This window comes from Schistocerca piceifrons, chromosome 7, assembly GCF_021461385.2.
Source record: "Schistocerca piceifrons isolate TAMUIC-IGC-003096 chromosome 7, iqSchPice1.1, whole genome shotgun sequence".
NCBI classification, from domain to species: Eukaryota; Metazoa; Arthropoda; class Insecta; order Orthoptera; family Acrididae; genus Schistocerca; species Schistocerca piceifrons.
The window spans coordinates 273,518,192-273,531,219 of NC_060144.1; the positions used below are offsets into that span (position 1 = coordinate 273,518,192).

Genomic DNA, 13,028 nt, shown 5'->3' on the forward strand with positions numbered 1-13,028 from the left:
ATTAGTCTCCTAAACGTACTTGGTGGATTCTTTAGTCGCATTGGCATCCTTTTGTAGTCACATTATTGAGAATTTACACAAAACGCTGTCTTTTATCGTTCTGCTGGTTCCATTGAAATATGATAATATCCAATGGCCAAATCTAAAGTGGAGAAATACTTGGCTTTCACCAGTTGGTCCAATATCCCACTTATGTAGGGGATTGGAAAAGCTTCTCTCACCGAAATTTTGTTCAACTTTCTATAGAGAAAATACATTGCAATAGACGTTACAGAGTTTCTACAATTCTGATTGCTCTTCTTTATTCAAATGAACAGTTCAGATTGCTTCTCTAACCAAGGCGAACATTCCCGATGCTCTATTTGCACATCTAATTGGCAATGTATGCTCCTGACACTACCTTCTCTTCCAGATTGATCACTTCTTTTTTGTTATTTGGATTCAAAGCTGTTTCTGCACATATTTCTAAAATCTTTTCTTTGTTATCACTTTCCGGTGCTACGTTATTTTGCCTCTTTAACCCACGACTTGCTTTGATGTGCATATCTTACATTTTCCTTCGCCATCCTGTGATGTACACTGTTCCATCTTATCTGTGATCCACTTGCGTCTTATCCTCTTATTCGTAGATCCTTTTTGCCATCTACTATTTCTGTTCATTTTCATTTTCTTTTCTGTCTGAGTCAAGGACTGTCTGAAAGCATATCTTCTGTCATTACATATCACTTTTTGCATTGTCTATTAATTCGTTCCCCATCGCCTTAGTTGCCACACATCCAATGTGCTTTTAAAAAGCTTTCGGTGTTGTTTCTGTCCCCTTCACTGTCAGCAGCGGAAAACTTTGACACTTTATTCTGATCGCCTTCTATCCATAATTAATCACAACCTTCTTTTTCCTCAGAAAGTTGCTTCCTACTGGACCATCATACCGAATATCCAATCCTCTCTCTATGACGTGAAGCCTGTGCTTTACTGCATCTTTCCTTGTTAATAGTAATTGCGGATCCATGGTTCCCAATGTCTCTACTGTACCTTGCGTCATATCCTTCAGTCTATGGATATCTTCCCTGCTGATTGCTGCATCTTTTGTGAGCCTCTCATGAGGTGACAAAAGTCATGGGATGCCTCATAATATCGTGTCGGACCTCCTTTTGCCCGGTGTAGTGAAGTAACTCGATGTGGCTTCGACTCAATAAGTCAATGGAAGTCTCCTGCAGAAATATTGAGTCATGCTGCCTCTGTAGCCGTCCATAATTGCGGAAGTCTTGCCTATGAAGAATTTCGTGCACGAACTGACCTCTCGATTATGTCCCGTAAATATTCGATGGGATTCATGTCAGGTCATCCGTGTGGCCAAATCATTCGCTCGAATTGTCCAGAATGTTCTTCAGACCTGTCGCGAACAATTGTGACCCAGTGACATGACCCATTGTCATCCATGAATATTCCATCTTTGTTTGGGAACATAAGGTCTATGAATGGCTGAAAATGGTTTCATTTGATTCAGCTGGACCAGAGCATCTAGTTTATTCTATGTAAACACAGCCCACCACCAGGTTGTACAGTGCCTTGTTGACAACTGGGGTGCATAGCTTTGTGGGGTCTGCATCACACTAGAACCGCACCATCAGCGCTTACCAACTGAAATAAGGACTCATCTGACCACTCCACGGTTTTCCAGTCGTCTACGGTCCAACTGACATAGGCACTTGCCCCGGGGAGGCGCTGCAGGCGATGTCGTGTTGTTAGCAATGGCACTAGCATCGGCCGTGTGCTGCCCCATAGCCCATTAACTCCACATTTCGCCGCGCTGTCCTAACGAATATATTCGTGGTATGTCCCATATTGATTTCTGCAGTTACTTCACGTAGTGGTGCTTGTGTATTAGCACTGACAACACTAGGCGTTCAATGTCTGTTAATTCCCGTCGTGCGGTCATAATCAAATAGGTAACCTTTTCACATGAATCACTTTAGTACAAATAACATCTCCACAAATGAACTGCCCTTTTATACCTCGTGTAGGCTGTACTACAGCCATCTGTATGTCTGCACATCGCTAATTGATGACTTTTGTTATCTGAGTATCTTTTAATGACCTTTAACTAGAGCCTCAAAGGACAGACGCATTTTTTCACAGTCACAGCACCTACCTTGCTTCAGGAAACGGACTTTTCTGCACCAAGCAGACTACCCACACGGTCACTGTGATGACGCTTGGAGCACTACTGGCTATCAGAACGGCGACCGTTCTTCCGCCTTGCCTTGACACAGCAGCGGCCACAGCGGTGCGCCCACTTGTACACAGGAGTGGCACCATGTTGTCTTTTTAGATGAGTCTTGGTTCTGTGTACTGCATCACAAGGACGTATCTGTAAGTGGAGGCTCTGAGAGAACGAAACTTCCCACATTACATTCGTCGTAGTTATATGGACCCAACAACTAGCGTGATGGTATGCCATTGGGTATACAACACGATCACCTCTGGTTCGTATAGCCGGCAGTTTGGACAGCACCCTATTAACAAGGTAAATAAACTTCCTGAACGCCTCCATGATCATGGTGAATAATTTATGAAGAAACTGTCTAGGTTGCTGAACATTATGATGGGCTGGAGGTTCGGCACGGGCATTTCGGATACTACACGACTTGTCGGGTGTTCGAGGAGTGCTGTGGTGTCTTCAACACTTGGCGAACCCAAGGTGAAACCATATCCATATGTCGGGGGTTGGGCGACTATCCCTCATTACAGGTGTCGGAAGCTGGGCAGACTGGTAAAACAGGACAGGCGGAAACTGTGGCGGAACTAACATCAAACTTTAATTCTGGGCAGAGCAAAAGTGTGTCTGAACATTCAGTGCAACAAACACTCCTAATGATGTCCATTAGCAGCCGGTAACCCACGCATGTGCCAATGTTAACATCACGACACCGATAACTACGACTAAAATGGGCACTTCACCATCGGCACTGGACGGTGGCGCAGTGGCAGAGCGTTGCATAGTCTGATGGTTCCCGATACCGTCTTCATCATGCTGGTGGATGGGCGCGAATCCGTCGTTTCCAGGGGAACAGCTCCTTGACAACTGTACTGCAGGACGAATATAAGCTGGCGGCGGCTCCATTAGCTATGGGGAACATTCGCGTGGCCATACAAGGGTCCAGTGGAGCTCATGCAAGGCCACCTGCACACTGGTTGCAGACCACGTACGTACCTTCATGACGTTCATCTTTCCCCATGGCAGTGGCATATTTCAGAAAGACAATGCGCCATGTCACAAGGCCAGAAGTTTGATGAAGTGGTTCGAGGAACACAGTGGCGAGTTCGAATTGATGTGCTGACCCCCAAGCTCTCCCCCCCTCCCCCCTCCCCCCCTCCCCTCCGAACCAGATCGAACACATTTGGAATGTGATTGAACGTGACGTCAGAGCTCATCGCCCGCCCCTCCCTCCTCCCGGACCTTACGGGAATTAGGTGACTAGTGTGTGGAGATGGGGTCCAACACCCTCCAGCAACCTACCAAGGCCTCACTGCTTCCATTTCAAGACGCGTCGTCGCCGCTTTATCCGTGTCAAAGATGGACATACCGGCTATAAGGTAGGTGGTCATAATGTTCTGGCTGACAGGTGTATAATGTTTTGGGTACTGCCATCATGAGAGCTCGAATTAAGATTAACGGAACATAAGAACGAGAGGTTTTTGTTATACATTATCAGGCAACAAAAAATGAAAAATAAAAAAAAAATTAAAAAGTTCACTCACCAAAACTTAGAATGGTAAAACAACATTCAGTTCAGTATCAATATAACCTATGCCTGAATCGGATGCCAACCGTCAACTCGGCTCAGAAATTCGGAAGAGACAGCGTCTAAATTACAAAAGACGACTTAAAGGAGTGTAGTTGCACATTTATAAAATTAGCTCCTCAGGCATGGCACACAGACTAGCGCCACCTCTCATCTGTCATTTACCAAATTTTTCAGGTGATAGTTGGCGCCGCGCTTACACATAAGCTTTATTGATGCTGACACTGAACACTGTTTCACAGCTTCTAAATTTGGTTGAGGAAACTTTTTAAAAAGTTTTTGTTCTTTATATTTTTCTTATTTTGAAAGTCTGAAAATGTACAGACAAATGTATCTGGTTCTCATATCCCTTTAATCTTAATTACTGAGCTGATAATGGTATTAGGTTGACTGGAATATTCTCTTTCAAATTCTAAAGGTGGCAGGGGTAAAATACAGGGAGCGAAATGCTATTTACAATTTGTACAGAAACCAGATGGCAGTTATAAGAGTCGAGGGACATGAAAGGGAAGCAGTTGTTGGGAAGGGAGTAAGACAGGGTTGTAGCCTCTCCCCGATGTTGTTCAATCTGTATATTGAGCAAGCAGTAAAGGAAACAAAAGAAAAATTCGGCGTAGGTATTAAAATTCATGGAGAAGAAATAAAAACTTTGAGGTTCGCCGATGACATTGTAATTCTGTCAGAGACAGCAAAGGACTTGGAAGAGCAGTTGAATGGAATGGACAGTGTCTTGAAAGGAGGATACAAGATGAACATCAACAAAAGCAAAACAAGGATAATGGAATGTAGTCGAATTAAGTCGGGTGATGCTGAGGGAATTAGATTAGGAAATGAGGCACTTAAAGTAGTAAAGGAGTTTTGCTATTTGGGGAGCAAAATAACTGATGATGGTCGAAGTAGAGGATATAAAATGTAGGCTGGCAATGGCAAGGAAAGCGTTTCTGAAGAAGAGAAATTTGTTAACATCCAGTATTGATTTAAGTGTCAGGAAGTCATTTCTGAAAGTATTCGTATGGAGTGTAGCCATGTATGGAAGTGAAACATGGACGATAAATAGTTTGGACAAGAAGAGAATAGAAGCTTTCGAAATGTGGTGCTACAGAAGAATGCTGAAGATTAGATGGGTAGATCACATAACTAATGAGGAAGTATTGAATAGGATTGGGGAGAAGAGAAGTTTGTGGCACAACTTGACCAGAAGAAGGGATCGGTTGGTAGGACATGTTCTGAGGCATCAAGGGATCACCAATTTAGTATTGGAGGGCAGCGTGGAGGGTAAAAATCGTAGGGGGAGACCAAGAGATGAATACACTAAGCAGATTCAGAAGGATGTAGGTTGCAGTAGGTACTGGGAGATGAAAAAACTTGCACAGGATAGAGTAGCATGGAGAGCTGCATCAAACCAGTCTCAGGACTGAAGACCACAACAACAACAACAACAACAACAACAACAATGGTATTAGCCAAAACGTTGTTATAAATAAAGATGTATGTTAAGTAATCTAGAGGTTTTTTCCCCATAAACTGTTGGACAGCAGCTGTTACATTCCTAAAGTGTTAAAGCTGGTGGCTGTGCCTGACCTTCAACATGTCTGTGAAGTTTTCTTTCAACAAGATCTGCCTGTACTGTCCTGATCTTCCTCGACACAGAGGATGTTTGATTGTTGCCCTGGCCAGCGCGTTCTCCAGATATCCCACTCACTGATAACGTCTAGCCACAATCTGCCAAGAGACTGGCACTTCACCACTTGACAGTTACCACAGGTGAAGGCAAAGAAGTGAAGTGGCGTGAAATCATTTACTCATATCTGTCACTGAAGCTCAGTTCAAAGTGATACTCGACCGGATTAGAGCCTCTGTTGCTGCCAGAGGTTTTACATTCTGCATACCCCAAATCACCTACAAGTTTAATAATGTATACTTCCTAATATACTGCCCAACTAGGAAGTAAAAATTTAAATTTTCGTTGTTTGCTAGCCTTTCTGATTTTATAGTTTTAATGGTCAGCTCTACGACCAGTCTGGAGTGCTAAATGGTTGCCAAAACCAGTCTGGACTGCTAAGTGGTTCAACGATTTGTTCTGACTTCTTTCTAAGACCGCTCCTAAAAGCTAAAACCGGTACGCCACCTGCCAACGTTAAGGGAGAAGGGCTGGAATCGATTCGTCCTTCGAAGCAGCCGCCCCCCCCCCCTTCGAAATTGGCAGGTCAGCATCTAGTAAGGGTGCTGATGACGGTGCTGTTGAGCGCCCCATATCCTCCATCATCACCATCATCATCATCATCATCATCATCATCATCATCATCACCATCATCATCATCACCACCACCACCACCATACTCATCACCACCATCACCACCACCACCACCACCACCACCATCATCATCATCACCACCATCATCATCATAATCATCGCCATCATCATCATCATCATCATCATCACCATCATCACCATAACCATCATCATCATCATCGAAAAAGAGTGATCGCATTAGAACACGTGACACATGTGTGGATTCATTGGTACGTACCGACGCAGCTGCGTGGTCCGTGGCCGAAGGGCGCGTAGCAGTAGGGGTGCCTGGTGCGGCAGGCGTCCTCTGAGAAGCGCTCTGGGTCGAAGCGGTCGGGCTGCGGGAAGAAGCGCGGGTCGTGGTGCAGGCCCAGCGTGGAGACGAACAGCGGCGTGCCCGCCTCCAGGGGAACCCCCGCACCTGAACCTGCGCACGTGGACGTGTCCAGGCTGCGCGGCCGCCGGCAACGCCGCTCCACGTACGGCAGCGCCGGGTACTTGCGCAGCGTCTCTGCCACAGATGTTGTTCATCTGTTACTGATGACTGAGCCTCCACAGCACAGCATCAGTGCAATAATATTTCCCCAGGAAATCACTTTTAAATTCTGCCCTTCACGGTCATAATAACTTATCCACCGCACTCTGATACTGTAAAGGCAGTAGTTGTTTTCATACTCCCTTACATCATACGGCCCATCCTTTACCGTGCTAAAGTTGCGTGGTTCTCCACCCCTCCCAAGTTCTACAATTCCATTTAGATCCTGGAACGCCATGCACTCCGCCTCGACTTCTGTTTCCGTTTACCTTCTCCTACTAGCATTCTGCACGAACTCATCAAATTTCCACCTCTCCTCACTCATACTGAACACCTCCAAACAATCTACACTATCCGCAAACTCGACTCGAATAATCCTACAGTTTCCCCTCTACTTTCCAGTCGTCATACGGTGCTGCGCCTTAACCAACGCATCTCACCCACCCTGCACCTTACACCCTCCACATACTCTCCCAAAGAAACTTCAATCATACCCCCCCTCCCATATTATGACCTCCACTCTGATGTTTACTCATCCTATCAGCTGTCAGTCCAGCCCACCCATTCCATCTCATCAGGGCTACCTCTCCCTCCCTTATCCACATTTCTTTACGCCTTTTTCCCCCATCTGCCTTTCTTTCTCCACCAATACCCTTTTCCCAACCACCCCTACCCATCTCTACTCCATCCGCTCTTCTGAACCAACAGCCACTCCTTCCCCATCGATACTGTGCATCCGTCCTCCATCCTTATATCACAACATTCCTACCGTGCTCGCCGATCAACCTGTTCTCTTTCAACAACAGACACCCTATCCTAGGGCAGGTCCTTCCACCTTTTAGTGCCAGGAAAGTGCTTCTTTTAGATATCAGCGTTTTGGCGTCATGCTCAAATATTTCTAAATGTGCTCTTAAAATGTTTAGTTTTACCTTTTATCTTAGTGTTTTTAACTTAAAGTGCAAGATGATGTATCTCTTGCATATACATAAAAATTTCCATTTTATTTTCACCTTTAAAAAGTTTAAAATTCATTGTAATATTTGCCGGCCGGTGTGGCCAAGCGGTTAAAGGCGCTACAGTCTGGAACCGCGTGGCCGCTACGGTCGCAGGTTCGAATCCTGCCTCGGGCATGGATGTGTGTGATGTCCTTAGGTTAGTTAGGTTTAAGTAGTTCTAAGTTCTAGGGGACTGATGACCTTAGAAGTTAAGTCCCTTAGTGCTCAGAGCCATTTGAACCATTGTAATATTTCAATTTTCTGTTTCTTGTTTTTTCGCCTCATTTAATTTCTGCTGTCAATTGGCTGAAGAGTGGGTTGACTGTACTGCTGACAATCCACCCCTCACCCACATGGGAGCGGGGGTCATGAAATACCAATACAGAAAAAAAAATTTCTCTATATCTACGAGCTGATCTGCTTCAACTTGAGTCAGGCGAATCCAGAAAAATTTAAAACAACTGAATGTCTTCAGAATGCGAACTCGACACTTTACTCAACACTCAAAACGCTCATACAGCACAAAAATGTGCGCTGATGTCCGCATTGACTATGCAGTTTGACAACGTCCAAATGCGAAAATGGTAAGTTCATAAAACGCCCCTACGCGGATGCACTTTGTCATACAGCGCGCTGGGGGTGCCCATCTCCGTTCCTAATGGGTTGCTACCTTAGTTGACTTTCGCCAGGCGACCTGTACACTTCAATCGTTTTCGTTGTTATACGCACATCAAAAAAAGGTTTGGACAGAAAATTGGAATAGAGGTCAATATAAACAGCATCTCCGCCATTTTTATTGCTCATGAAAACTACACATTGCGTGTTGCACCACCATACAGCGAGACCTTCAAAGGTGGCGATCTAGATTGATGTATACACCGGTACTTCTAATACCCAGTAGCACGTCCTCTTGCATTGATGCATGCCTGTATTCATAGTGGCATACTATCCACAAGTTCATCAAGACATTGTTGGCCCAGATTATCCCATTCCTCAACGACGTAGATCCCTCACAGTGGTTGGTGGGTCACGTCGTCCATAAACAGCCCTTTTCAATCTATCCCAGGCATGTTCGGTAGGGCTCATGTCTGGAGAACATGCTGGCCACTCTTGTTGAGGGATGTCGTTATCCTGAAGGAAGTCATTCACAAAATGCGCACGATGGGGCCGCGAATTATCGTCCATGAAGACGAATGCTTCGCCAATATACTGCCAAGGTTGCACTATCGGTCGGAGGATGGCATTCACGTATCGCACAGCCGTTACGGCGCCTTCCATGACCATCAGCGGCGTACGTCGGCCCCACGTAGTGCCACCCCAAAACAGCAGGGAACTTCCACCTTGTTGCACTCGCTGGACAGTATGTCTAACAAGGGAACCTCCCCATCGCACCCCCCTAAGATTTAGTTATAAGTTGGCACAGTGGATAGGCCTTGAAAAACTGAACACAGATCAATCGAGAAAACAGGAAGAAGTTGTGTGGAACTGTGAAAAAAATAAGCAAAATATACAAACTGAGTAGTCCATACGCAAGATAGGCAACATCAAGGATAGCGTGAGCTCAGGGGCGCCGTGGTCCCGTGGTTAGCGTGAGCAGCTGCGGAATGAGAGGTCCTTGGTTCAAGACTTTCCTCGAGCGAAAAGTTTAATTTTTTATTTTCAGACAATTATCAAATTTCACGCACTCACACATAATCAACTTCGCTCTCCAAAATTCCAGGACATACTCAGATTTGCTTGGACATATGCAGGATCTGACGGTCTACACACGGAAAAATTTGAAAACGTTAAAAACATATGTTTTGACAGAGCACAGGGAAAACTGTGGGACTGTGAAACTGTTGCATTCATTTGTTGCAGGTAATGTGACCAACTCTTATGTTTTCATCACTTTTTTGAGAGTGATTGTTGCAGTTAATGTGACCAACTCTTATGTTTTCATCACTTTTTTGGGAGTGGTTGTCACATCCACAAGAAAACCTAAATCGGGCAAGGTAGAAGAATCTTTTTACCCATTCGCCAAGTCTACAAGTTAGGTGGGTCGACAACATATCCCTGCCATGTGACGCACATGCCTTCACCAGTGTCGTATAGAATATATATCAGACGTGTTTTCCTGTGGAGGAATCGGTTGACCTATGACCTTCCGATCAAATGTTTTCGGTTCCCATTGGAGAGGCACGTCCTTTCGTCTACTAACCGCACGGTTTTGCAGTGCGGTCGCAAAAAGCAGACACTAAACTTATTACAGTGAACAGAGACGTCAATGAACGAACGGACAGATCATAACTTTGCGAAAATAAACTTTTCACTCGAGGGAAGACTTGAACCAACGATCTCTCGCTTTGCAGCTGCTTACGCTAACCACGGGACCACGGCGCTCCTGAGCTCAGACTATCCTTCATGTTGCCTGTCTTGCGCATGGACTACTCAGTTTGTATATTTTGCTTATTTTTTTTCACAGTACACACGACTTCTTCCTGTTTTCTCGATTGATCTGTGTTCAGTTTTTCAAGGCCTATCCATTGTGCCAGCTTATAACTAAATCTGAGGGGGGTGCGATGGGGAGGTTCCCTTGTAAGGCGTTCAGCCTGACCGGGTTGGCTCCAAACACGTCTCTGACGATTGTATTGTTGAAGGAATATGCAACACTCATCGGTGAAGAGAGCGCGATGCCAATCCTGAGCGGTCCATTCGCCATGTTGTTGGACGCATCTGTGCCGCGCTGCGTGGTGTGGTTGCAAAGATGGATCTCGCCATGGACGTCGGGAGGGAAGTTGGGCATCATGCAGCCTATTACGCACAGTTTGAGTCGTAACACGACGTTTTGTGGCTTCACAGAAAGCATTATTCAACACGGTGGCGTTGCTGTTAGAGTTCCTCGAGCCATAATCCGTAGGTAGCAGTCATCCACTGCAGTAGCAGCCCTTGGGCGGTCTGAGTGAGCCATGTCATCGACACTTCCTGTCTCTCTGTTTGGTTCACTCCGAGACGTCTGGGCTCTTCCCTTGTTGAGAGCCCTTCCTGGCACAAAGTAACAATGCGAACGCGATCGGACCGCGTTATTGACCGTCTAGGCATCGTTGAACTACAGACAACACAAGCCGTGTACCCTCTTCCTGATGGAATGACTGGAACTGATCGGCTGTCGGACTCCCTCTGTCTAATAGGCGCTGCTCATGCATGGTTGTTTACATCTTTGGGCGGGTTTAGTGGCATCTCTGAACAGTCAAAGGGACTGTGTCTGTGATACAATATCCACAGTCAACTTCTGTCTTCAGAAGTTCTTGGAAACGGGGTGATGCAAAACTTTTCTTGATTTGTATATTTCTACTACTTGGAATGGCATCAAAATTTCCGCTCTCCATTGATGGAGGAACCATTCTGCATAATCACACACATGTTAAATCATCCATTGTCATGAAGCTTATGTCGGAAGAGGGAATGTTACAAACTGTGCCTGAGAGGGCTGCAAGAACCGAGGGAATAAAGAAAGAGGGCAACAGCTACAAGAACCTCCTAGGATTTCACTAACATTTTGCAACACACAGAAAAAGCACAAGAAAGTTTTATATTTTGGTAATAATGATGAAAAGGTTGTAGGGGGCTGACACATAATTTCCACAGGAGACATTCTTTGTTTTATCTTGCAAGTAACATAGTAACCACAGTTTTTACTAGGCTACATTTTTACCCCTTTTTGTTTATGACAGCGTACAGTCGGACTCCTTTTGCTTAGGTTGACCCTATGTTAATGGGGCTAGTTATTTTTCAGTACTATAGTGAGAATGTATTGACTTAGGACGTTTATATTTGTCGAGTTATTGATTATCTATGTTACTAACCGACAAATCCAGTTCATGGTACATGGTTCATAGTTCCACAACAGCTTGCCTCTCTAATGGCTTTCGGGGCCAATAAAAATTTGATTTTCAATATTTCATATACAGTAGTTATTGACCAAATTAAAATATTTTAAATGCTATTATAATCTACTCATTAAGAGGTATAATTTTACATCTACATATAGATACATTTTACATCTACATCTAGATACATTCTCAACAAGCCATCATAAGTTGTGTGGCGAAGGGCACCTTGTACCATTAGTAGACATTTCCTTTCCACTCGCAAATGCCTCCATACGAACCCTAATTTCTCTTATCTTGTCTTCATGGTCTTAACGCGAAATTTGCCTTGGCGGCCGTAAAATCGTTCTGCAGTCAGCTTCAAATACCGCTTCTCTAAATTTTCTCAGTAGTGTCCCTTCAGAGATTCCCCTTTGAATTCCCGAAGCATCTCTGTGATCAAATTTTGTGTTGACTGAACCACAAGTAATAAATCCAGCAGCCTGCTTCTGAATTGTTTCGTTGTCTTTCTTCAATCCGCCCCGTGTGGATCGGAAACACTTGACCAGTGTTCGAAAATGGGTCGCACTAGTGTCCTATATGCGGCCTTCTTTATAGATGAACCACACTTAAATTCCTCCAATTAACTGAAGTCGGCCATTCTGTTTTCCCACTACAATCGTTACATGCTCATTCTATTTCATGTCGCTTACACCTGGATATTAATCGACCTTACTGTGTCAAATAGCACACGACTAATGCTGCATTCGAATGTTACTGGATTATTTTTTCTACTTATCTGCATTAACTTACATTTTTCTACATTTTTAACAAGCTTCCATTCATTACACCAACTCGAAATTCTAAGTCATCTTGTATTCTCGTATAGTCGCTCAACGACGACACCTTCCCGTACACACAGCGTCATTAGCAAACAGTCACAGATTGCTGCTTACCCTGTCTATTAGATCATTTATGTGTATAGAGAGTAAATGGTTTAAAACACAGTATTACAGTTAGAAATAGGCTATATGTCTTGAGACAGGGTAGCTCAAACGCACAAATAACCCCAATTATATTCATCCAGTATTTGAGAATGACAGCACTTTTCGACTTCCAACAAACTTGAAACATAATTTCACACCTTTTATAAACGTTTCCCCGCTTACATGCTTAACACCAAATATTCAATACATAGCCCATATGTAAGGTAATCAGATGTTGAAACTTCAAAGAACTGGGGACATACTGGTGGTGACCTAGCCTGTTAAGGCGATAATTTGGAGGTTGGCCACGTGTAGCTTACAATTTATATGAGTTGTGTGTTCGTGAGTAAGCGTCAGGTGTCGAACCTCCCCTCACCTGTCGTGCAGTTGCCGTCCACACTGGAGAGCTCACCAGTACTACTGTCCCCTCCCTTAGTGTGGCCTCTGCACAGGTATGGGTCAAGTTATTCTGAGCACACACTGAGAAATTGCATGATCCTCTCACGGTACCAAATTATGCATGTGGTCAACCTGTGATAAGAGTCGTTTGATTCGTCATCTGTCT

The 13,028-nt window shown here is 44.5% G+C and overlaps 1 protein-coding gene across 1 annotated transcript in view; it reads right to left on the reverse strand.

Moving 5' to 3' along the window:
* Positions 1-13,028, reverse strand: part of LOC124805166 (cytochrome P450 6l1-like) — a 169,149-nt gene that overhangs the window by 31,940 nt on the left and 124,181 nt on the right. Inside the window, exon 7 of the mRNA XM_047265648.1 lies at positions 6,338-6,610. Coding sequence (XP_047121604.1) covers positions 6,338-6,610 — 273 coding nt within the window. The remainder of the gene's footprint in view (positions 1-6,337; positions 6,611-13,028) is intronic.